The 26,607-nt window shown below is 45.5% G+C and overlaps 1 protein-coding gene across 5 annotated transcripts; it reads left to right on the forward strand.

Moving 5' to 3' along the window:
* The first annotated feature begins 1,810 nt into the window (after positions 1–1,810).
* On the forward strand, positions 1,811–26,243 carry LOC133269774 (T-lymphocyte activation antigen CD80-like). Of its 5 annotated transcripts, none has more exons than XM_061454469.1 (7): positions 1,811–2,205; positions 2,354–2,454; positions 14,003–14,347; positions 16,659–16,940; positions 18,695–18,820; positions 21,719–21,842; positions 25,242–26,243. In XM_061454469.1, the coding sequence occupies exons 1-6, from the start codon at positions 1,916–1,918 to the stop codon at positions 21,823–21,825; spliced, it is 1,251 nt and encodes a 416-aa protein (XP_061310453.1). In that variant the 5' UTR covers positions 1,811–1,915; the 3' UTR covers positions 21,826–21,842; positions 25,242–26,243. The 5 variants fall into 5 exon arrangements, with proteins under 5 accessions (XP_061310453.1, XP_061310455.1, XP_061310456.1 ...); XM_061454471.1 differs by lacking the exon at positions 25,242–26,243 and adding an exon at positions 22,667–22,777; XM_061454472.1 differs by lacking the exon at positions 25,242–26,243 and adding an exon at positions 22,670–22,768.
* Positions 26,244–26,607: the final 364 nt, after the last annotated feature.

The following is a 26,607-nucleotide window of genomic DNA, read 5'->3' on the forward strand; positions in this document are numbered from 1 at the left end:
GGGAAACAAGGTACAAATGGCTGTAATTATATTAATGATAGTAATGATATTAATGTTATTAATGTAATGGTAGTAATAATACTCTTCTCTGAATACCATAAAGACTTGTATGTAGACACATGGTCCTAGTGTCATCTGCATTTGCAAACCGTTACAGTAGTCCTGTTAGAAAATGCATGGGTAGGGTACAAATGAGCAGGATTTAAATCAGACCCCAAATCACAAAACATGTGGACTAGAAACCCCACAATGGAGATATTCATAGTCTCAGTTTGACTCAACAGCAAACTATTCTCTGCCACATCATATAGAATGAGTTTTTCTTCTGTACAGAAAAGATGTAACCTCTTCTTCTGGTACTTGATTTCTCTATAGAATACTACCTGGTTAATTATGTTGAAATAAAACTCTGATTTATATTGCAATCCGATAAGCCCGATTCACTTCTACATCAGTCCATTTGATCCATCTAATCCATCTAATTCAAGGAAGCTATACTGAAGAAAATATGAAGCAACACAGAGGCAAATAATTTCTGATTAAAAGGATGTATTTACTTTAAATCAAAGTAATTTAAATCAGCAAGCCAGTCATTTGCATTGCACTTTATTTTTTTTCCTTTAAGAAATCGGGTTTTCATTGGTGTGCAGCCCTCTTGCTGTGATTATTACAGCTAAATATAACCCCTTACACTATACCAGTGTTTGTTTTATTTTGCAGAAGGGTGTGCAGTATATGTACAAATCTACATCACTTACTGTTTACTTACTCCCTCAAGCTCTTATTTCCTAAGCAGTTTGTTTTGCTGTCTAGCCAGCTCCAGGCTGGTTTTATTTGGCCAGTCAGGTTCGTGAGGGTTCTGCTCTTCCAGGCTTTAAAGATGTCCCATTCTTCTACCTTGCCCCATCTGAAGCCCAGGTGAGCTGAGGAGCTGGAGGAAGGGGCTGGTGGTGGGTGCCTCCTGGAGGAGGAGGAACCCAGAGTTGGAAAGGCAAGTTCTCCCTCTGTCTCTCCTGCCAAGGCTGGTGGATGCTCTGCAGAGCCTGTTTGGTTCTGGTGGTGCGTCCAGCAGATGCTCCCTGTTTGGACACTTGGCTGTGGCAGCCAACATGTGCAACTTAAGTGGTCTTTCTTGAATTTTCTTCATGTAACTGAGCTTGATCCATTACATTCAGCTAGGCCTGAAATGGCAGTGTGGGTTTTTTCCTAATTTAAAATATAGTTTTATAGGATTACTCATAGAACCATAGAACCACAGACCTGTTTGGTTTGGAAGGGACTTTAAATATCACCCAGTTTCAACCCCCTGCCACAGGCAGGGACACCATTCACTAGAGCAGGTTGCTCCAAGCCCCATCCAACCTGGCCTTGAGCACTGCCAGCGATGGGGCAGCCACAGCTTCTCTGAGCACCTTGTGCCAGCACCTCACCACCCTTACAGACAAGAGCTTCTGCCTAAGAGCTACTCTCAATCTCCCCTCTGGCAGGTTAAAGTGTCCTGTCACTACATGTCCTTGTAAAAAGTCCCTCCCCACATTTCTTGTAGGCCCCCTTTAGGTACTGGAAAGGCTACAGTAAGGTCTCCCCAGAGCCTTCTCTTCAGGCTGAACAAGCCTGCCTCTCTCAGCCTGTCTACATAGCAGATGTGTTCTAGCCCTTAGATCATCTCCATGACCCTCCTCTAGACTCGAGCAGGGCCATGTCCCTCTTGTGCTGGGAGCTCCAGAGCTGCACACAGCACTGCAGGTGGGGTCTCATGAGAGCTCAGTAGAGGGCAAGAATCACTGCTGGCTCTTTGGGCTGCAGGTGCACACTGCCAGCAAGTAGCGTCAGCTGTTTAGCTTAGTTGCATTTAAGCTCCAACTGAGAAGCCCCACTGGTGCCAGTGCTGCCTGACACTTACATTCAGCACCCAATGGCTGTGGGCAGGGCTCTTTCCTGCTCCTTCACCCCTCCTGCCCCCTTGCTGGAGGCACAACCAAACCAGCACCCAGCACTGAGGGCCGAAGGCGGCACCCACGCCCTTACGCAAGCCCATAAGGAAGCTGTAGGCGGGCATGAAGTGACTTATGAGGCTGAGCACCCGCCTGCGCCTGGCCTTCCCCTTGTCCTGGTGTGGAGTGAGCGCCTCGGTGGCCCTGCTGCAGGAGCCACGCACCCATGGCCTGGCACTGAGCCCCCTCTCTGCCTCACGGGGAGCCACAGGTACCCTGTGAGGGAAGTGCAAAGGGCTGTGCCTGTGCTCGTGGTTTCTTGGGGCTGCAGTGGGCAGGAAGGAAAGGGACGTGATGGCAAGTGCTGTGGCTCCTCAGGCACTGCTCCCCTATCTGTGTTCCCTCTCCTCCAGGCCCAGGAGCTACAGGAAGATGGTGTGCCTGCCCATCGCCCCACTGGCACTGGCGTTGAGGAGGTGGCTGGGGATCGGGCTCTTCGTGCTACTCTGCCTTAGTTTAGGTAAGCAGGAGATGCTGGTGTGGGAGCACAGCAGGGGTTGTGCTGGGCCACAGCACCCGTGTATGGGGCAGCAGGGGATGGCAGCCGCCAGGGCGCTCAGTCTGGTGCCTTTTGCCAGGGCAGGGTTTGAGGTGGCTGGCTCCGCTAACCACGGCGACGAGCATGGAGGTCCCTGGAGCTCTCAGCTCCCCGAGCCAGTCACACTTGCAGGTTCCCAGAGGGTGGTCACCCCTCCCACTGCAGTGGGAAAAGAGTGTTTTCAGGGCACCTGATGTCTGTGGGTAGCATGTGCTGCAGCCCATCAGGCTTTGGATTTGGTGGTAGAGTGGTTTCTTCAGTGTTTTGGATGGATAGAAGTGAGCATGCGGTGGGAAAGACAGGACAGTGTGACGGGTTGGAAGGCTCTCTGCTGCCCAGACAGCACAGGACACAGGGAGAGCTTTCCTCAGCAACACAAAGTCCCTGTCAGAGGACTGCAAGGGGCGTCCCCCATCCTTCTCTGAGGACCTGCAGCAAAACTCATTGAAGTCCACAGGTCCCTCCTGACCTCAAGAGGCTTGGGATGAGTCCTCCTAGCTGTGTGAGGTGTTAACCTTGCAACCACACAAAACTCACTTCTGAGCTGGGGTTTGCTGTGGGTGCAAAACAGGTTGTGCTTATCGGCAATGTTAGTGTCTCAATGTAGCTAATGATACTCTAGAGCAAACCTGGGCTGAACTGAGGCTTTGATTAAAAACCAAGTGACGCAAAATTTTCTTTTCATGCTGATGTTTTGAAACTGGGAGATATTTGATGCTGAATTTCATTTTGAGTTTCAGTCTCAGAATCTTAAAGCATAACTCTAATTTTAACAAGGATTGAATCACAGAGCTCACTTGTAGAGAAAGCAACCACCTCAAATGCTGCTCATGAGATCTCTGCTCTCCTGTCTTCCGCCTTCTCCAACCTTTGTGCTTGTGAAGCAAATATCAAGCACAGATGTATTTTGCCTGTACTGCGATGGGTGAACAATTTATCATGTGCAGAACTGTTTCTCTCTCTCTATTTGATGAGCTTGTGGTCTGTTATTAATGTAATTATAAGCATGTGGTAATTCACCAGTCATCTAGTTTCTCTAAAAATAATGCTGATTCCAAGGCCAAAACCCAGCAATACGTGGATATACAGTCTGATGCATGCTAATATACTAGAAATAGAAATTTGATAATAGAAAACCAGGTGTTCCTATAGTTGTGCTTTTTTTGATATGGTTTGCTAAATGAATGATAGTTTATCCTGCCTTCTCCCTTTGTGTCTTTTAAGCCAGCTTCTAACTTTGAAATCCCCAGCCCAGTTTCAACCACATTTGACAGGAAGGCAAATCTGGCAGAGATGCAGTGTCCTTGCTTGCTATATGGAAGCTGTTGGCTAGCCACAAGCAGCACCCCAGCAGCCAGATGCCATGGGGTGTACATGAGGGTGTCCTCATGGTGAGCTGACAGAAAGGGCAGAAGGCAGCTGAGAGGGGCCGTAAAGATCATGGTGGCATCAAGGGCTTGGGAATGGGCTGGGAGGCAGAGGGACAGGTGCCTGGGCTGGCAAAAATAATGCACAAATCTGTAGGCCAGCAGGAATTGGTCATCCTCTTGCTGAGAAGACTTACTTCTCCAAATCTATCAATTACAAAATCCTGAGGTTTATTTCTGCGGGGGGGGGCTATTCTAAAGCATTATATCAGCTTTTTGAGAATAATTGTTTGATGCTTCCCACACAATAAGTCAATGGAAGTGCTGGTGCCTCAAGTTTCTCAGCAGACTGGAAAGAACAGCACAGCCAATGTCATTCCTTTCTCTCTCTGTATTCAAGCAGGCACACCCTGACACCTTTCTCTCCAAAAAGAGGTATTCCTACATTTAATGACCTTTGAAAATATATGGTACAGTACCCACAAATGAATGGTTTTAAAAGCTTCACTGGGATTTGTAGCTGATGCCTTCCCTAGGTGGCCCACAGGGACCACAAGGTTCGACTTCTGACCTTGCTGTGGCAAAACAGTGAAGCCCTGGGGGTCTGCCATCTCCCTGCCATTGCCCTGCTGACACATTGTTAAGCAAGTCATCAAAGCCAGTATTTACAGAACTGACTCCACGTGGGACTGCTCATGTCCACATCAAAGCACAGTTGGCACCCAGAGCCTGTGGCTACATCTTGCATCCTTGGGTTTAGTTCAGCTGTCCTGGTGCTTGTACAGCTCAGAGCTGTACAGCTCCAAAAGGTCAGTTAGCATGCTAGGATGAAAGCAGGTGCTCTCTGTACAGCCTGTGGGAGTAAAATGGTAATACAGGGAAATGCAAGGCTGAATTTTCACATCACATCAGTAGAAGGCATGAGTGGGGGGCTTTATTAAAAAGGATTATTTGAAGGTTGTATTTCATAGGAAATTGTCTATGTCTACGTAGATACATGTGTTTGCCCTTGAACTGTATTCTGCTGCTCTGGGGTTCACCTGAGGTGACCCCTGAAGTGCCAGTGTAATTTAAAGCAGAGATGTTTTCTACTGCTGGAGACACTGATGTGCATGAATACCCTGCTGTCTCAGCACACTGGAAAAGTGGTAGAGCAGCCTTGATTACAGCACAAACTTATTTATTTATGGTCTGAACACATTGCCAGGCTTTTCTCCTGCCATTGCACATTCACACCTTCCAAAAATCTGCAGGATCTTCTCAGTCCCAGTTTGTTATACTAGGAAAATGTTGCTAGAAGTCCCTCAGTACAACCTTTCCCTGCCCTGTGCGCAAACACAGGCACAAAGCAATCCCAGCTTTGTGTCCATGGAGCACTCCTTTTAAGTTTCCCTAGAGTCTTTTCTTCTGACTGGGGACCACCTACTTCTTAGTTTCTTCCCAGTGGTGAAAAGTTTTGGGAAGTTTTGAGGAAAATCCCTACAGCTTTTCTGAGTTATTGGAGAGTTGGGGTGGGGAGGGAATATCCACTTCCCTCCTCATTGCTAGCAAGCACTGTCTTAGAGTAACTCACTCTCATAATCCCCACTTGCATGTTACTGCCAATAAAGCGTTTGGAGTGGAGCTGGGTTTCAGAAAAGAGGGCTGGGAATAAGAAAGATTCCTTGTTTCGTGGGCACCCCCCAAAACTGAAGTGTCTGTCAATGAGCTTTAGGGTGCTTATCATGTACTTCCTGTGTCCACTCTGGTATGGGTTCATGGGGGAGATGGCAGAAGCTTTTCTGTATGTACTGGATTTGCCTACTTGATCACTGGATGCAAATTGAGTTTCCATCTTATCGCTCTTGCTGCCTTCACCTCTTTTTTTACATTTCTGTTTCGGATGAGTTTCTGTCTCCTCCTGTTCCAGACATGCAGAAAATAAATGACTTTGGGTCAAAAACAAGAGCAGCGGAACTAAGGAACTCCTTTGTCTGCCTGTCCAGAGTGAAACCTGCTGTAACAGCTTGTCTGGGGAAACAGAAGCCCTACTAAAGGCTCCTGCTTTTGCTTATAGACTTTGTTGGAGTTTTTTTTAAACAAAAAAATTCTTTAGGAAAATAAAAATTAAATGTAGACAAGCGTCATTCTTGCACTGTCAAAATACAGCTCTACACCTGCATACCAAGTGTGTAAAGCTACCAGTCAAACATTCCTTTTACCCACATATTGTTTTTTTCCCAGTGAGATCAGAATGAACCCAGGTAGCTCCTGTGAGCTCACATTAGTCTGAAGGCAACAGCTTTTTTGCATTTCTTGGATCACTGAGACATTTGTATCCTTTTTGCAACTTGAATGTCAGACGTTCCTGCACTTAAACATGCAAAGTCTGGGGCTGAAGATTTTATGCTTTGCAGAGGTTACCAACAGAAGCTGCTGCCCCCTCTCTCCTGCTCATTGCTGCCTTGGTTCTGAGTTACAAGCATGATTTAATGGGCGTAATTAATCTGACATAAATGAAGGCTGCCACTGACTGGGTTATCCCCCTGCCTTGCCAGTGATAAGTTGGTTTTCTGCAGGGGTCAGCCCAGCCTCTCTAGTGCCAGCTTGCTTTTATACCCAACGCTGTGTACCTTGGAGGCTGCATGGCTGGGGGGGGCAAACAGTTTATTGCCACCAAAAGTTGCAGTCCTGCTACCCTCTCTTCTGCTTCTGGCTATGCAAGGGTCCTCTTCCTTGCACTGGCTCTAGTACATTTCTGATCCTTGGGTGGTCCAGCTTGCTTAGCAGAAAGTTTCTTTTTTTTCCCCTTGTTTTACACCAGTGTGGCATGTTGAACTAGCCTCTGAAGAGCCCTGCAAGGAAAGCAGTGGGAGGGAGCTCGTGTGGTTGGAAGAGAGCTCCCCAATGGGGAGCCAGATCCCCTCTGCTCATGTGGAGAAGGCCAGTTTGTCTTCTGGCTGCACCCACAGGTTGTACCAGGCTGGAGGAGAATTTCCATTCAGAGAAACCCTTCTCACTTTTAAACATGTGTGTCCTACTATAAGTGCTGCGCACATGTGGATGTGGTGTTTTCATGAGGTGGCAAGGCAAGCATGCTGAATGCAGTGAAGTCTGTTTGCTTGGCAAAAGGGGGGTGGTTTTGTTTGTAAATAGATAAACTTTATTTATAGCTGTTGTGTCCCCTTGGACAGGCATCGCCATCGGGAGCCACAGGAGGTCATTTGAGAATATGTAAATCTTCCCCAATGCAGAAATGCCACAGGCTTTATTTCTGCTTTTTCACTGTTATGCTTTTAAAATATCATTGTTCCCAGGGGACTCCCTGGATGAAAATAAAAGTGCTGACTGCTGGCTAACAGTGGCACTTCTGGCTATACTGTGCTCAAAAGGCATTCACCTTTTGGTGAGCCCAGAATGCTACTGTATCATAGAATAAGTTCTTAGAAAGACCATGGAGCAAGCCTTTGCGTGCACCACTACTCACGCCGTAGCAGGTCCCTCAGGTGTAGTTTTAAGCGCATGGCAGACAAGTATTTCCTCCCTGTGCCAAGGGAAGTGCATCAGTCTGAAGAGACTGTCAGACTGCTTCCTACAAGCTGAGGAGCCCCTTCCCTGAGCCACCCTGCCCGTGCCCACAGAGCCCCCTACACAACTCTGTCATCTCACTCCCTCTGACCTTTAGAGCCTTAAGACATCTCTGGACTGCTTTGGTCTCATTTCCTTAGCCATCCTTCAGTTAAGTACCATTCGCCATGCCGCACTTTTATACAGGGCTGTTTGATGTCTGCTCCAGCCAGCCCAGGGTCATTGTTAAGGCTGTCACCTGCAAAGTGTTCCCGAGTTGGCGCCTGAGCAGGGACCAGGTCTTTATAATGAGATAATGGTTGGCAGGCCTGTGGCATTGTTTGCTGCACTGCTGAATGTTGCTGTGGGCAAGTCCTTTAGAAGCAAAAAAGAAATAATTAAAAATTATAACTTCTACTACTTTTGTGTGGGCTTATGTGAGATTTCCTGGTTACTGGATACTTTCACCTTCTGTTAGTTTCAAAAGAGGGCTGGCTACCTGGGGAGCACGCGAGGCAGTGAGATTTAGCAAGCACTGTAGAAAACTGTGGCCTTAAGCAGTGGGGTGGACTGCAACTTCAAAAGCTGAACTGAGGACAGCAGTATATATGACAGTGGTTCTGGAGGAGTTAGGAAAATTATCTGAGAACATCTTCAGCTGGGAGATAAGTATAGAGGAAGTACAAAGTGATCCAGTCGGCGAGAGACAAAGTCTGCAGGGGGAAAAATTAACAGATTTATTTTTGTCCTTGTGTGCAACAGATCTCTGCCAAAGGCCTGTCTTACACAACTGCTACATCCAGTTTCTGCCCCCAAACTCAAAATCACAAGAGTGCTGAGCCAGTTGCAGGAATTTGATCTTGAAAGGAACTAATATATGCAAATCCCATGAGGACATCCAGATTTGGTGTCTCCCCCTGCCCTTTTTAATTCTAGTGGGGTCACCTATGCCACAGTCTGGGAATAGAGAAATGGGGAAATTCAGAAAGACTCTCCCTCTGCTCCTTTCCCCAAGTCAAAGAAGTCCTTCTGTCAAGATAAGCAAGCCCTCCTTCCTCTCCTCCCCAGGCAACGTAATGTGGAGGACTCCACACCAAAGGCGAAGATCTTAAGACACAATATAGTCCCCATCCCACCCCCAAAAACTTTGGCATCTCATGTCCATCTCCTTGCTTGGCTCTTATCTCCTGGCTAGGGCCATGATGACAAATCTGCTGACTGATTTGCAGAGACTTGCGATCTTACTCATGCTGTAAGCAAAGCAGACTGGACATACCCAGGCAGTGGGCTTGTCCCAGCTCAGGCAGTGGTGACTCAGAAAGCAGTAGATCTTTATCTCAAGAAGTACCAAAACATGGGCTGGAGCAAGACGGCATAATACCAGCTGCCCCAGCGCCTTCACCAAAGGATTTCAGATTCCCTTTCATCTTCTCAGTTGCTAATTGCAGATCATGGAGCTTTTTGTGGTAATGGAGTTTCCTTCCCTTTAAAGCCAGGCTTTTGACAGGGTTGTGACTTGGTTACGGCTCTTCCTTTCCTTCTCTATTTGGCTGAGTTGCCTTGATGACTTTTGTGGCAAAAAGGCTACCCAAGTATGTGAAATCAGCTCTCTGGTGAGCAGCGATTGAGACTGGAGAAAGCAGGGCTTTTGGTCTGTAACCTGCAAAAGAAACTGCAGTCACATGGAGGGCTTCAGCAGTACTCATGTCTAAGAAACTGAGCCCATATCAAACACTGGCATGTGTTGAGGGCACCCTGTGAACCACTTTAAAATGAGTGTTACCTGCAGTACATCTCTGTTTATCAAAGTAGGCTCAGGGAAACAAATAAGATGGATAATTTAATTTAGCATCAATAGGGCCTCAAGCTGCTGGGAAAAAATGGGATTAGTACACACTCCCAAAGATGGGCTGTCTTTCTGTCTACAGACACAGGAAGATGTCCTTTGGTTGTCGCATCAATTCCTGACTTCAAGATTTTCTTCACTACAGGCTTTGCATGTGGAACAAAAAAGCATTAAAATGAAATGAAGGTTGCTGAAGGAGTCAGGCACCAAAACACCATGTGGATGTTATAATCATTGCTATATCAAGCAGTGTAGAGCTGGGCAAAGCAAGGTTATAGTTTTGTTTAGGAGGAATGTGGCAATGTGAAGATGGGAAGTGCATAGAGCCACATCAGGGGAGCCGAGCCCTTGATGTATTGCTCCAAGCAGAGCACCCTGAGGTTACAGCACAGAAGCAAACAGAGATGAACTTTTAGATAAACCTCTTCACACTGCTTCCCTACTTCAGGCCTGCCATGACATCATTGTAATGTAGGATTAATCCTGTCACTCAATTGCTGGAGGCATGCTTGACTAGCAGGTACGGGACAGTGGAACCACTGCAAATGAAGTGCACTGCTGTTTTTCTTCCTTCTCTTCTGCTCCTCTCTCACTGCATTTGGAATGAGTAAGGGAACATGACCTCCCAAGAGGTGACTGTGGCATGAGTGAAGCCATCTGGGTTTGTAGCTGCATCAACAGGCCTGTGGCTTGTGATAGGAGTTAGGCTTGGGGTTGTGCAAAGGGAAAGAGCCACTCCTCCATTCTCTGCATGCTGAGACTTCCCTTTGCGTGCCTCTATTTGATGGAATGGAGTCTGGGTAGAAGGTTAATATACAGTCACAGAGTCCTTAAAATGGACAGCCAGAAGGGCCTGCCAGCACTCACTTTTCTCTGTTTCATCCCATCTTTCTCATTGCATGGGGTCATTACATTGAAAAGGTAGTGTTTTTATGTACTGCTGAATTGATGTCCCCACGTGGAGGTTATCTAATAGGGTCTTTCTGTGATCAGTGTGTTCACAGGAATCTGTCACAACACTGCTTTAAATACAAAGCATTTCTTCATGTGTTCCAGTGTAGCACAGGACACTTGCTGAATTTTAACCCCATGGAAAGCCTGGGCAAAATCTGATTCCTCACTGCTAAAATCATCTTTGATAAAGAGTAGTCCAACAGCCAGTAACTGGTTCTTTAAAGACTCAGCTTTTCAGAATTTCTCAGATTTTCAACTGCTTATCTGTCTTGGTTGGAAATCCCTGTAAAATACTGTGTTGTCCTCAAAGGATAAATCCTACAAGTTTGGGGCAAATGTGCTATTCACAGAAAAAGAGGCTGTAGAATTACCCAGGGACTGTTAGGTGTGATTCCTACACCAACCCCAGGGGTGGCCTCCCAGAGAAAGCTGCAGCTCCACAAGATGTGTTTTCCTGAGCTGGCGCAGCCTCAGCTACCAGAAGTGCCCTTGCCTCACCACAGCACACTGTGCATCTCCTCCCAGAGCTGCGCCAAGCCCCTTTTACCAGCCCCTGCGCAACAATGTCAGCTCCCTGACAGAGCAGGAGTCCCATGTGCATGGTCCTAGGCAAAGTTCAGTGATGCTAATAATTGAAGAGTGGAGAGACTGGCTGCTGTTGCAGAGATAAAGAGGGAAACTTACAGATAAAACCAATGCAAGACTGTTTTGATCCTCCTGGGTTTGGAAGGCCACCAGCAGTTTGCCCCAGAGCTTTCTGAAAAAAAAATGTGTGGATCCACAGTCTTCCTTGCTGCTTACGCAGGGGCAAAAGATCCAGGCCCAGCAAGGAGGACCTTTCCCATCACATGTATTGCTTCGTGGGTTGTGTGCAAAGCCAGGTAACGTGAGGTAAGACCAAAAAAAGGCAAAGCAGTTTAGAAGAGCAGAAAAATTTGGAACAGAGGGGAAAGAGAGTGGCTTTGGGGTTTTCAGGAGTTACCTGAAGGTTTCCAGCAGCTCAATGCTGTTTCTCTAGATTATTGTGTGGTCTTTTACTGCCTTTTGCAGTCAATTGTCTCTGCAGGAGTTCTGTGACTTTATGTGTGGTAGGATCACCAAGCTTCTGTGACTGTGGCGTTTCTGAAACATGACTTGGACGAGGAGTGAAGGAAATAGGAACACAGGCTCAAGAGCTCTCCTGCTTGCTGACTCTGAAAGCAAATAAGAAAGGATGGTTTTCCTCTGCACTCATTTCTAAGTAGCTCTGCTATATGGGGCACCTGCAGCACAGGTATAGTTGGAACGGAGCATGTTTTTCTGCCTAGGGCAGAAGTCAGCCCTTTAATCAGGTCAGTGTTGTCACACACTGTGGCCTCCCAGTGATGGAGCTGTGTGTGTGGATGGTTGGGACTGGGTGGGCTTCAGGGGGGTGGGAAAAGGAGGGATTTTTCTTTTCTGGAAGTCATTAAAAATTTTTGCATGGTGAGTACCTCCCCCACAGCCTGGTCACAGAGAGCATTCAGCACAGAAACGGACAGAACTGGATTTTCATTTTTGCTTTGCAGTTCATCTTTAAAGTGAAAGGGGACTTTTGTGGGGCTGAATGACTCTTCAAGGACTTTGGTTCCCTCAGGCTTGCAGCATTCAGGTTGCAGTTTCAAGGGTGCAGAGCCTTTTAAGGGTAGATGTGACATCAGCAGGAGTTTCCAAACCCTGCACATGTACTGCCAAGAAGGTTTTTGTTCTCCTTTTGGTTGCAAAGGAGACTCTTAGGGGCAAGGTGCGGAGAACCTCATGCAACTCATGATGCGATGTCACCCTGACATTTGCTGTGTGCCTACTCTTCCACTGCTGCTGCAAAAGAAAATAGAAAATTGTCTTTATTAGGGTCCACAGTCCCAAAGTTCAAACTGGCTGTTCTTGTGAGCCTCTCCAGCAATAGACCTGAACTGTGAGAGCAAGCACAGATGTAGTTGAGGGGAAAAAAAACACGCACACTTGCAGGTACACAGGAGGAGGAACTTCAAAACTCAGCCTAAACTGGGCTACTGGTGAATGCTTTTTCACACAGCATGTAATCAAACTGTGCAACTCATTGTCACAGGATGTTGTGGAAGCCAAGAAATATACATGCATTCCTGAAGGAGCAAAATCTCTTCTTCAAGGGGTAGGTCTAGCAGTAGTGATGAAACTGCTGATGTCAAGAAACCCTAAAATGCCTGGCTGCCAAAGGTTGCAAGATATGGCAGTTCTTATCCCATATAGAGTGGAAGAGCTAATTTTTCTTGCTACTGGTTGCTGGCTGATAGAGGTCAGAGGGCCAAGTGGGCTCATGGTCTGCCACAGTTTGGTTGTTCAGAGTCTGCAGTGCATTATAAGGGGAAGTACAGGACTGGGGGGTGGGGAATTGAATCTTCTTTCCCTTTGGAAGGCCAGTGAAGTGGCTGAGCAGAGGAAAACCAGTTATATGAGAAGTTTCAGGGAAGGAATTGGGGAATTTGAATCTTCTCTGTCCTGAGGCCAGCTATTTCCTTGTTTTCTGCTCTCAGCCCATGGAGTGCAACAGATTGGTACCCCCCCCTTCCACTACTTGAGATGGGTGCTAATGGTAGTGAGGCTGAGGCAAACAGGGCAAATGTAAAGCAACCCAAATTTTTGGACTAACAAAGCAGGATGCACAGGGATAAGTCTCATCCTGAAGGTTGCACAAACCTGGGTGAAAGCCCAACCACCTGCCCTGACCTTGGTGAAGCACAGGACAGCACATTAATAACAGCTGACTCTTCCAGCAACAGCAGGAGCGACTTGCTAAACTGCTCCCTCGCGTGTTAAGTTCTGGACCCTGAGAGCACCTACCCGCTGGAAAGAGGAATTACAGTGGGAAAACAGGGCTGATCACCGGCATGTAGTGCAGAGAAGTTGCAGTGTGAAGCAGGGGGATTGCTGCTAGTGGTCAAAGTTGTACCCAATTTCTCCTTTCAAGGAGCTCAGCTTATTACAAGAGACACATGCCTGTGTACTAGATATGGCACCAACACGGTCGCTGGGCAGGAGGTGGGGAATGCCTGTGCTGTTTTGCAAGTAATCTCAAGGGAGGCCCATGGGCCTTTACAAATACAAGTTTGTTTTAGCTAGACTAGCCAAAATTCCTCATTTGCTAATACTAGAAGGCTGATGACAGTATGGCTGTAAACTTTGTTTATCATTGTAGGGTTGCTTCTAGCTTCTGGGATATTGAAATATTCGGGTTTTTTCTTTAAGAAAAAAAAAAAAAAAGAACTCTTCCAAAAAAAAAACAAAAACCCAGAAACCCCCAGACTTACAGACCACTTTGGCTCTGTGTGACATACAGGAAACTCACTGGAGGGTGACACAGAATTTCCAAACACTGAGGTCTGAAAAGGAAAAGCAGAGGATATAACAGTTTGGGAACGTATGTTTTTATACCTTGACATGAATAATGACAAATCTTTACTCTGAGGTGTTTAAGGGGCCACCAAAATTTCTGTTCAGGCAGGTAACTCTCCTGCCTTTGCCTTCAGAAATCATTTGTTCAGGATCCTAAGTAGCACTGGAGCATCACGTAAAAGGCAATGCCAAGGGAGGCCTCTCCTCAGTGCAGAGCTGAAGCTATAAACAGCTCTGTAGATGATGAGGTACATTAACAAGTGCAGATAGAGCTGAAAGAATTGAGCTGTATGCAGCAGGACCTGGCACAAGGCTATAGCACTGTCTCACTGACTTTTCTTTGCCCCCCCCCCCCCCCTCCCCCCAGGCTATGCACAGGAGAAGAAAGCAGTCAAAAGCAAAGTGGGAGAAAAAGTTGGCCTGCCTTGTTGTCATGAAATTCCCAGCTCAGAAAGCCTACAGAACTACCGGGTCTACTGGCAGAAGAACATTACAGAGGTAGTGCTTGCCTATGCAGCAGGGGAGAGGATCTCTGAGCACAACTCTGCCCGATATGAAAACCGGACAGAGATAGACCCCAGGAACCTCACCCTGTGGATCTCCCCTGTGGAAATCCTGGACAATGGCCCTTACTGGTGTGTAGTTCAGCACCTCAGATCTTCGCAGAACTCCGTGGTTGTGTGTAATGCGCCTGTCAACCTCTTTGTTACAGGTAGGTGTATTGCGTCCCAACACCTGAGGCTTTCTGGTGCCATCCCCAGGGTAAAGGACACTCCTCCAAGTGTTAGTCATAGTATAGCAGGTAGACTTGCACTAAGCCTCAAAGAGTGCCAGAAGTTGTGTTAACTATTTCCATTTTAGCAGCTTTCCTCCTTACCTTTCCAAAGCTACCCCTGGTACAGAAAATTTGCCTTTCTCACCACCAGCCCAACATCCTCCCCTTGATGCCTCCCTCTTGGAAAAAGACACCCCCCTAGGACACTTTCCGAGGTATCACTGCTGGTGGGTGCCCTAGGCCACCTCTGCCCTCTGCTGTCTTTTGGGCAGAGTAGAGACTAAGCCCTTGGTGCATGGGAAGCATCCAAGCTGAAAGAGGAAGGGGAGTGGCATTGCTTCTCTGTGACCATAGTAGCATCCCAGCCCTGCACCAATGCTCTTGGGAAGCCCAGGCTCTTTGAGGGCTGGCCAGATCACTGGCTGCACTGCAGCTCCACAACCTAAGGCTGAACTCAGCTGGAGATTGGAGGCTTTTCATCTTAAAGAAACAACCCGAGTTCTTTTGCTCAAAACGAATCTGAATCTTTTCTTGGTGGCTACAAAAAGTTCCATTGACATTATTTTCCATTTCTACCACTGTTTTTGTAGCAGTTGGTTTCAACCAAAGGCAGAGATATTGGTAACACATATAATTATATACATACATACATTTGAATTACCTTTAGCAGCAGAGTTCCAGGAATCCTCCAGACAGGTAAATGAGATTTCTCCATCTGGAATGAGATTCGTCAGCAACATAAAAACAAGCTCCCAAGAGCTGGCCATTGCTTGCTTGTGAAGCTAGCCTTAGTGAAGCTAGCTGCGATGTTTGAATGGACTTACTTTCCAGACTGGGCATCAATGCTATACTGCTCAACAGATGGTGGGCCTGGAAGGAAATCCAGGTCTTTCCTTCAGCTGCACAGTGCGAAGCAAGTTACCCTGTCATTAGGTATTAGTTATTTGGTAGCCTGGCCCATGAGTCTGTGGTCAGCAGAAGCCATGGAAGATGCACTACAACCACAAGGCTGTCTGCCTTATGCAGATCCCAGTAGTCATGTGGTCAAATGGTGAGGCAGGCAGGGAGCAGTTGCAGACAAAACATTAGCTGCTCCAAAAAGGGTCATTTTGCAGTGAGTGTGTTGAGCTACCTGCTGCAGTTCTCTGCCTGGTCTTGCTCTGGCTGGGGCTAGAGCCTGAGGGGTGTAGAGGCTACAGACCTACAGCATGCCAGGGAGGGAAGGAGAGTTTGTTCATTTTGACAGCAGTCATGTTGGTGTGACTTAAGCCCAACAGAAAGCCACATGCTGAGTTACTTTTTCTGATTGGTGCCTCTCTTGCTAAAGATGTGGTCCCACTGAGATTTCTCCAGTGGTACAGTTGCCTTATGTAGTTCCTTTGCCACCCCTTCCCTCTTCCTCCTCACCCTGGACTGTTTATGGCAACCTGTGGGCATCCTCAGTCATACCAATGCAACTGTTTACAGTAACCAGGTGAACCAAATTGGCAAAGGGAAGCAGACTAAAATGGATGCCATCTTTTTTCTCCTTCTTCACTCATATTAGTCCTCTCACCCATTTCACCATGCAGTCTTACAAACACATTTGACCAGGCAGGAAGGCATGGGACAAGCTGTGTGGGTGGGAAGCCTCTGAAAACTCTTTGGCAATGAGACAAAAGTCCAGTGAGAACATAGTCTGGGAGGCCCTGTGTACTGCTATGCATTTTTGCAATGACTAATACGACTTGGTCTTGCTCTCAGTGGGGGCTTCTGGAGGGGCTTATTACATATAGAAAATGTAGTGCAGTCTCTTGCTGGCCAGCCCAGCAGAGAGAAACAAGGGAAAGGGCTCACCTCCTTTCCCAGCAGAGACAGATCCTCTGGGAGCTTCTGGCTGGAAAGGGACTAATGATGGAGGGAAAAGAAAATTGTCTGCTTTTGCCTGTAATATGGATTTTTATTGAGTCCCATGTTTCTCATATGATTCCTTCTGTTGTTCCATAAACTGCTGTATGTAGAGAGAAATGGTGACAGTTGAGAGGTGGGGTCATGAAGTGTGTGTACTGCCCAGGGGAGAGAAGAAGCAAAGGCCGAGGTCTTATTCAGGCAAGGCTGTGGGGAGAACACTAAGGCAAAAGAAAGACCAAACAGGTTATGACAGAGGAAGAATACCCTGTGGGGGAGTCTTTGCTTTCACCATGGGTGATAAGAACTGCAGGCCTTGCTGTAATCTGCCAGAACGGTAACTAAATCTTTCTTGCTTCAGCTGACTTCAGTGAGCCGAACCTAACAGCAGAAGTATCCGCTGATTCTTGTGAATCAACTGAGCTGGTGGTAATGTGTTCTTCTTATGGAGGTTTCCCCAAACCCAGACTCTCTGGAGCCCTCAACAACATGTCCGTGGTGTGGAATGCCAGCTGGGTGACCGAGTCCAACCTCAGCCCGTACAACATCACTGGCAAACTGTCACTCAATGTGACCCAAGATTTCAACATCACTTGCTCCGTTGAATACAACAGCTTTACCAAGTCCACCAGTTTGCTTCTGAGTAGGTTTTATTAACAGTTTGTGTTACAAACCCATTTTGTTGAATCTGATGAATTGCCTGCCTGAGAAAGCAGTAAATTTTGTATGTCTGTTCATGCAAGAATGACCAGTGATTCCACCTGTGAGCCATTTGGGAGACACTGAACTGGTATTTGAACGGACGGACTTGAGAAATGCGTGTGCCTTAAAAGCCACAGGTTGCACATAAAAATAATTTCCTCCTTGAACAAACTGTCAGCTGGGGTCTAGGCAAAATTCCGCTTTCATACACATATTTAATATGTGCATGAAAATTCCATCACTGTGCATGGTTTGAAAGTGATAACATAATAGATAAGTCTGTGCTTTGAAAAGCTTGAGGCACAAGTGGAAACAGCATGAGGGAGGCAGCACACTACACTCCAGATATTTTGCAGTAGAAGGGGTTTTGCAAGGAAATTCTTAAAGCCAAAACGATTTTATTTTTTTTAATGTTGTTACCAAAAAGGTATTCTGAAATATCTCTGGGCCTGATGTTTTCAATACGAAGATAAGGGCACCTTCAAGGGAAGCTAGAGAAACACTGTTTTTCCTAGGCAATTGTAGCTTATTCATCAAGGTACCTTATTCATCAATCCTACTAAAATCAAAGGGGCTTATGAGGTGAGGTGCCATTGAGTTTCAGAACGAATGCCAGAAACTAGGGCTTTATGAATATTGGTTATTGCTAGATGTAGTGCATAATGTCCCTAGAGATGGTAATGGAAGAAGGTTATGCATATCATATAACATAAAAAAGGAGAGCAACAAAAAAGTGTAATAATAGTAATACACTGTTGTCAGACAGATTCTCAGAGGAGGGTGCAACCACCAGTGACAACAGCAGTCACAAAACCGCCACTTTCTGATTTTTAAGAATGCAGAACCACTCCCATTTTCCCATTTTCTATGATGGAAATGGTCCTCCAAATAAATCTTTAATAAACGTGGAGACAGAATAGAGCCTCTGGTAAATGCAGGAGGCAAACCATGGAGGGGAATATTGTACAGCAGATCAGGCTATTGTCTAACAAAGTTGAAGGATAATTATGCCAGATGCAGATGATGAAAATCTGAAGACCTATGCACATAGGTCTGCAGACCTGTGAACATGCACCAAGTCTGTCCCTCCTGTCGAATGAGGGTTCTCCTTCACTGTACAAGAACAGCCCATTATCTACCCTAATGCTCAAGTATCAGAATGGTCATCTCCAGTGATGAAAAGTCAAAGGCTCCAGATCCACTGAACTCTGCCACAACACTTTTTCTGGTAAAAAAAAAAGCCCTATTCTGGTCTATTTAATGCACTATTCTCCATCACCTGTGAATTCAGAGGGAAAAAAAATAGGCATAAATCTGGTGAAAACAGTAAGAAAACCTGTAAAGTACTTTTGAGAATGTAGGTTTTCTAGACATGGACTCAGACTTTTCCACCAACCCTAACCATAAGTTTGAAAAACAGCTTAGGTGTTTTAAACTGTTGTCTGCCTCAGTCCTGTTCTGGACAAAGACCCAGCATTTCAGATTCTATGAATGTGTTAAAAATTTCAGCACGTATCAAATACAGGGGAATGAAGGAAATTTAGTTGTCAGCTCTAGCTTTGTCTGTTCGTTTACTGAAAAAGTAAATTTTTCAGGCTAAGTTAGAATTTGTCCAGAACCCCCAATATTCATGTACCTGCTATATGCCAGTATGTTGTTGAGCCCTTTATTTATGTTTTATTTCTTCTGTCTCAGGAAAAACAAATGACTGTGTTCTCCCTACTGTGGCTCCATCTTATAATGTCATTACTGCTTCAAGTATCATCTTTGTCATCTTCCTTTTGGCTATCACCCTAGCAGCAAGGTACCTCCCAAGGCACGGTAAGTGTCAATCCTTTTCCAAGAAACAGCCTCACGCTGCCTGTGGAGCTTCTATGTGAAATACACATTTTTAGAAGCTATGCTGACACACTTGACTGATAGTTCTGTACCACCTTCTCCTTTCCTTTTTTTCTTTTCCTTTTTTTTTTCTTTTCCATCTACTTTGACAAAATCGAAGTCCAGCTCAGGACTTTTCCTACATTTTGAGTGCGGGCAGCACTAGGCTTCAGGTTTGAGAGTGACGGGGTGATGGGGAGTTTTAACAGCAGATCAGAGTATTTCCAAAATCAGGGATATACGGAACTGAAGAGTTTCACAAAGGCACATTTTTATGTATTATGTTTATATATAACATGCTTGAAGATGCCAAGAATCTTGCTGATCATGATAGATAAAGCTGAGCACTGACAGTTTCAGAACTGGATCTCTCCACACACCCTATTTAGACAATCCCTCAGAAAATTCACAGAGCCAAAGCTACAAAAATGCATCGTTCTAGAGCCACAGCAAAAAACCTAAGCACAGCTATGTTCCACTTCTATGAGAATTCCAATCAAGAAACATAGATTTGTCTTCCTTATGTGGCCAAAATCAGCATGGGTGAGGTTCCCTGTCCCACCCTGTGAAGCCTTCAGTAACTCCAGACATGTCTCCAGGAGTTTTTCAATGGCAAAGAAGACCTCCAGCATCTCAGGGTTTGTTGGCAGCTGAGCAGATGTATTTTCTTTTGTTGCTGTTATTTTCATCTATTAGCTGTTGCTTCACATCATGTCTAAGCTGACCTAATCAGAAAGCCCCTTAAGATGTGGGTAGACATCAAATGGGTTTATAAAGGCAGCTAGGCATCCAGTTGGTATTGGAAGTCAAGAGCAGTAGATTTCCTATCCACATCCTGTCCTGGAGAAAGGCAGCAGGCCTTGCAACATGTTATAAATATCACTCAATTGAGTTCTGTCAGGTCACTGGGGAAGTCAGGTCTGGAGATAGTTCAGGGAACTTAAACCAGAAGCCAGCAGTCTGAGCTTCTTAGCATCTCATGGTCACAGCGGCATCCCCTGTTGGAAAGAGGCTATTTGATAGGCAGCAGGAACTCAATTCACCTAGGGACACTTATAAGTTTGTCATGCTTGTGTCTCTGCTACCTCTGTTTCAACTTCAGGCAAGTACACTCCCAAGTCAGAGGTGTGGAGGTAGAATTGCTATTTTTCTCCTCCTCACCAACCACATCCCTTCACAACCCAACGTGACCACTGAGTCAGACTGGGCTAATTTTCTTTCTGGTGTTTTACCACAAAGAAAAGAAGCTTCTGGAAGACAGTGACTCTTGGCTACACCTGTGCACCTCCTCCTTTTCCACTCATGCACCCCTATGACACCAGTGCTGTTTTTCCCCTGCTGTACCCTGGGACTGTGTCAATGGGAAAGCAGCAAGCAGGATGAAACCAAGAAAATCACAATTGCTCACAGCCTTTGCTGTTAGCTGTGTGGATAATAAACTTCTAATTATAGGAGAAAATGAAGTGGAATTGGAGGATTTGGCTCTAAACAAATAACAGGCTGGAAATTGAAAGGTTCCTTACCATTCAATTAGCAAGAATCTGGAGTATTCTGAGGTAGTCTTTTATGTAGAAATTAAATTGCTTTTAAAGTAGATGTAAAAAGCACACCAGTGTGGTGGAATGTGATCACCTGCAACAGCATGGGACATGGCTGCATGAAGTGGAATTTCCCTTTCAGTCCCATTTTCAGAATATGTACAGGGAGTGGATTTACAGAGTCAGGTGGTGCTATTTTGTACAGCCACTTTCCAGACCAAGCATACGGTCCATGAAACTGAAGGTAGAGCTTCAATCCAACTTCCCAGTTTGTGCAATTGTCACATTTCAGTGCTTCTGTGCATTGCCACATGCCTGGGGAGGGAAATACTTGTCCTAAGAGCACTTCCTGCTGCTGTTGCTACAGATCACCCTTAAGAGCTATTGTAGGAGCTCAGAATAGTTCTGAGAGTACCTCTGTTCTGACATATGGAAAGCTGAGTCAGGAGCTGACTTGGTGCTAAGAGTGGTTTCCGAGCTCAAAAAGCCATGCATGGAAGGGAAGAACAGAGAGATAGAGCAAAATGGAAATGAGTTCTCAGATGCAGGTTATAGTGGTAACTAAAATACGAAGATGCTTTGCTGAGGTTCAACCCCCACACTTTGGGTAGCTCACAGCCTATCTTTTCAGTAATGTAAGAATGAAAACTCTAGATTTTTTTTTTTTTTTTTGGCTCTTCAGTTAATTAAACAGAAAGCACCAAGATTATACCAAGATTAAAGGTCACTTAAGGAAAAGCCTAGGATCCATGTTGTAAAATTTATGCAGTTTGCTGTAATAGTATAGAAAGATTCAACTTGATTGTTAAAAGTAATTCATAGATGCTGAGATACCTGTTTAATTTGAACTCCTTTTAAAGCACTGAAAGAGTTGGCTGGCTGGTTCTAATACCGGCATTCTTACACTCACTTGGTAAACTGCATTTAGTGACATGTAACTTTTACCATTATGTCCCTTCCATTCTCATATTAGCAGGTAGCAACCTGTCTTTGTGCCAGGCTGAGGTCCAAGCCCTGGGAATGAAAATTGTTGTATCATATGACACACTAGTATTTATATGTAACAGAACTTTCTGTCAGATCAGCCAATGTCTGTAGGCCAGCCATATTCAGGTGTATTGCATGGATGAGTCCTGCCAAGGAAAAATAAAAGTAACTAGACCTAAAAGATTTGTTTCTTTCATTTCTCCTCTCCTTTCTTCCCACTGCCAGTTATACTTTACTTTGTTGAAGAAGACATTTGTATTCAGCACATTTATGTCTTCTGTAATTTCAAATTCTAATAGGGGATCTTCTTTTTCAGTCTGTTCTCACTGCTCTAAGTGTCAGGATTCAGTGGAACAGGATGTGAAAGAGGGTACAAAGCCACCTGTGTGCTCTAAAGTGACATCTGAAACATCATTTGTATGACCAGATTGCATTGGCAGGTAAGTTTTCTTCACCATTCTTCTCTTGGCAAAATAGCTGCTAAAATACTATTTGATTTTCATACAATGTTAGCTCTCTATGCTGTCCTTTAGGGTAAATGCAGGGTAAAAAGGGGTAGGGCCTGACTGCCAGCTCAGACACATGGCGCTTCCTGGTCAGGTGGCTAGAGGAACGATGTTCATGTTGCTTGTGGGGCACTGCTTTGTTGGGGTTATTTCAGATTTCCTGGAATGAACCTAGTGAAAAATGGTAGAGAGCCAAATTTCCTGAGCTGCTCAGCTGCTTTCTCCACAGCGTGGGCCCTGCACGGATAGTATGCAAGCCTTTTTAGTATTATTTTCCTTAATTAACAAAACAATTTAGGGACTAAATGGGGATGGAGACAGAGAGAGAGGAAAAGAAAGGAACATTGACAACTTTGACTGTCAGTGTCTCCTCTGAACCTGTGTAAGGAAGCTGGTTAATATGAGAGGTGGGGTTTGTAGCATGGTCATCCATCTATCAGGATCTGCAGTGACAGGCCCTTGTTCTCATTTTGTGGGCCTCTCAACTAAGAACTGTCCTGACTCATTTGTGAGTAGTAGCTTATCACTACTATAGGTCCCACATGTGGTGTCATTCCCTAGAGATTGTTTCTGGTGGATGTCCTGTGAGCCATGGATGTCCTGTACTGCTGTTGCATAAACATGGGAACACCACTGATGATAGAAATGAAGGACTGACCAAATGGAAGTGAGGGAGAGATGAACAAGAGAACAACTCCAGCTTTCCCATTAAGATTAGCAATGCCAGTCCATTTCTGAGATATGTCCGTTCCTTTCAGCAGCTGGAGGAATGGAGAAGTTTCCCCTTCGACACTTGCCCAAGAAATGCTCATCTATCTCTTAAAAGGAGCTACTTGTGATACTGAGGTGTTGTGAAGGATGGGCTGAGGAAAAGTCTGACTTAGCCATGTTTTACTAGTACAGAGCATTATATTTGTTTTAGCTCGAAAGCTCAGCTGTGTTCAAAGCTGTGTCCTCCGAAAAGACATTTTTCAAGTTAAGAGACTTAAGTAAAGATTAGCAGCTAACTGCTCTTATTCACATCATTATCCAGGTGACTGCATTTCCTGCTCTCACCTTGGCATACTGAATATATTGCCAGGGCAATGCAGTAGAGCAACAGCTGTAGAATCCTGGAAGTCATGAGTTTGTCATGCCGTGCACTGCAGTAATCTGAAAGTGTAACATTTTTGTGATCGAAAGGAAGGCAAACTATCATTCAGGCCATTTGTCTCCTTTCCAAACCTGACCACGCACTCATGTTTTCCTGTGGGGAAGGCCCTGTCTGGAACAGATACTAGAGCCTTGGTTAGCATGATTTCTGAGGGGGGTTGTGATGGAAGTGGCAGGAGTTCACTTACTGAATAAATCCATTCTGCCACATTCCTCTTTTGTTACAAAAGCTTGCCAGGCTTTTTCTGCAAATGGTTGGTGTTCCTAACTGCAGCTCTTGGAACTGCTGCTTGTCAGCTGACAGGGATGGAAGCTGTGCTTCCCTAGTGGCTGACAAGTCATCTCGTAACTGTGTGATGTGCTGAGCCACGTCCTGTTGCTGCTTAAAGAGGGTAGCACATTCACTAGCCATCCTCACTCCGCAGACAGCACCTCTCCACGATCCAAAGTTTTTCACAGTGAGGCACAGCAGCTCACTGTAGTGCCCCTCTTGAGCTGTCTACCTCTGTTCCGCCCTCAGCTCCGCCTTTACTGTAGTGGGAGCCCTCTTGTGGAGGCCTATCGCACGTCATCCCCTTTTGTCTCGGCCCTGCAACGTTCTTGCCTCGTATTTAGGATTAAGAAGGGGAGGAAAAATAAGTAAAATCTTTTCTCTGTGTCCCTCAGGTTTCTTATCCTGTGTATTCCGCATTGCAGTCCCCACTGCTCATTGTACAGCAATACTTATTGTGTTGACCCTTCGGCTCTCTGAAAGGGGATGACGGCAGTAGAAAGCTCTGCTTATGAAGACTGGCAACATAATCCTGTATGAATGAACACAAACCCCCACCTATGCCACAGAAGCTGTGGTGTGGTCTCCTTACAGCGAGACACTGGTATTCCAGCTGGGAGGACCCTCCATGTTCCTGCAGCAGGGCAGGAGTATCATGAGCATCAACATACCAGTTCAACAGTTTGGGATCCTCTGGCTTTGATGCTGCCTCTGTGAACATCAGGGGCCCTGCACAGCCCTGGCAGGCAGCCCACAGCCACAAGCCCCTTTAGTAACACAGAGCTAGCCTTTGGCAGACCCCAGACCCTGACACACAGTCTCAAGTCAGGCTGTGCCTCCATGTGGTGACTGGGAGCAGCTAAAACTTTTTATATTCAGCCTCACACAGGTTATCTGCCAGTACTGTTCTTTGCGCTGGAGGACTTTGGATTTGGACTTGACCATTACAGATGCATGTCCCTTCTCCCCTAGAGAGGCAATAATGCACACACTTTTCACAGAGAAGCACCTTGAGTGAAACTACGTGCCTCATACTTATTTTCAGGGCTAATAGACTTTTTAGGGAATGATCCATACTGACAGCACACTTAGCAGCTAACTAATATTGCTTATCCACAGCAGTGGCAGAAGTTCTCGTAACCTTTCTCTCCTGAAAGGATGGCCTCACCAACCCAGGTACTAACATACGGCTCCTCCACTGAATTACTGTGGGGGCACATTTGACAAAGCACTGTGCTAGTGGTGGTGCACTGTGCACGCCTCTGTGCATACACTTGTACAAGCTCTTACATGCATTCCTTCCTACCCACACTTGTAACGCCGCATTTCTGTAACAATTTGTGGTTTATCTCACATGTATCTACATGCAATGAAATGTAACTCAGCCTTGCTCCATAAACATAGGTCTGCTTTTGTTTGTATATTTGCATAGGATACTTGTTAGGGAAGGCTCTCCGTATTCTTGGGAGTCTCACACAGTGACATAGGGATTTACTTTGTGTTGAATGCTGCCACTTTCTGCTAGCGTTCTCTCTTCCCAGCCGGGACTTGAAGGAAGTACCCTGCAGGATTCTAACACTGGATAGGACTCATCTAATCTGGGTGACATTCTTGCCTACTGTGTAGGAAAAAGTGGTTTCTCATTTTCAGGGGAGAAAAAGCCCCAAGCCCCACGAAGCTTCCTAAGCAAATCTGCATTCTAACCTAAGTCAACCCTGCCCTGAGTTCGACAGATCTGGTTTTCCCTTTTGCTCTGTCCCACTGCAAACTGTACCTGTTCCCTTGCTGCTCTATCCATGTGTGTAGTTAGCAGAGCAGAGCAAACACCATGCCACTCTCTCTGTGGGACGTGTTGTTGCTTAAGCTAGGACACAGCCAAGAAATATTCTACCCACTTCACTTTTTTCTAGCAGGTACATATTGAAAGAGAAATTGCTGGAGGAAATAAGAGGACTAAAAGTGGTTTATAGAGGACTGAGCTACAAGAGGCTAAGGGATAAGAGTTGCTAGTAAAAAATAAGGCACTGCTCCTTTTCTACTCCTGCAGCATCATGCCGCCCCATCAGCTTTTTTACTGTTTTCTCACTGTATGAAGTGAAATGGGAGCTTCAAAACATTCTTATTGAAGGTTTTTTGACAGAGAAAAAGAGACAAGGTGGGTGATAAGGAAACCATAAGCTTTGCACTCGTGAATTCTGGTTGAAAGCAGAAAACAGGTGACACGGAAAACAGTGTTTCCAAAAGGCAACCTTATTGCAGGACTTGGGTCTACAGGCAACAGTGTCTCATACTTTCCATTTCTTCCCATACTTCCTCTTTCCAGCATAAACTACTAGCTTCCTGGAGGCTGAACACCCTCCTTTTGTTATTTTGTTTGCTCATTTTTAACACTGTGCTTCCTTCCCTGCTATAACAATGCATTTCCACCTTACCAACCACACCACAGCCCTGACAGTTGGACCAACACAACCTTTTCCCTCTGCCTGTCCTATGCTTTACTTCTGCTCCTGACTGATGATTGCACAGCCTCCTGGAGAAGGGTTTGTTCTCTGTACTGTGCCAAACCTTTCTGTCACCAGACTCCTCTGACCTTTGAAGTTAACTCCTTCTAAAGGAAACAAAATGTTTCACTGACAAATACGTCTAGCATCAGTTCAATTTTGTATTCTTGTTGGGCAGGTTATTTGGTTTATTTTTTCCTTAAGCACGTATACTATGAATCATGTTTTCTATTGCCTTGTGCTGTATTCAGTGAATTGAACACAAATGGTTTCTATGAGACCTTTTTGGCTTAATATCTGGGTCTTTCTACCAGGTGAGCTGCTCTGTTTATCACAGGTATTTTGTATATAACATTTTTTTCCTAGAGTTCCTAGAGTTTAATTGTATTAAAAAATAAACAGTAAACTCAAGTTTCCTTTCCTCAGTAATAAAAGATGTCTGTTCTATGTGCAGGGAAGTGGTAGAGCCTTTCAAGTAACAGCATAAGCCTCAGTCACCATTTCGCAGCTGCTAAAAACAGACTGTGTAGCATCTAGGTAGCTGGTTGACAAAGCTGTTACAGGTACAGCTGGCATCAAGACACAACTCTCTCTGGTGTGCTCAGCAGCAATGACAAGTGTCACTCAGGTACCCATCTTGTAACTGTCACACACCTCCTGTCTGTTAGTGCATCAGGGGTTAACAGAGCAGCGTAGCTGTGGTGTTCAACATGCAGTTTGCAACTTCTCCCTGCCAAAAAGGGAGGTTCCCTGCAAAAGCAAAACCTGGTGTAAG

The sequence above is a fragment of the Pezoporus flaviventris genome, unplaced genomic scaffold (assembly GCF_033815535.1).
Source record: "Pezoporus flaviventris isolate CSIRO_AGI_PZ_B2104156 unplaced genomic scaffold, CSIRO_AGI_Pfla_v1 ptg000015l, whole genome shotgun sequence".
Taxonomy (NCBI): domain Eukaryota; kingdom Metazoa; phylum Chordata; class Aves; order Psittaciformes; family Psittacidae; genus Pezoporus; species Pezoporus flaviventris.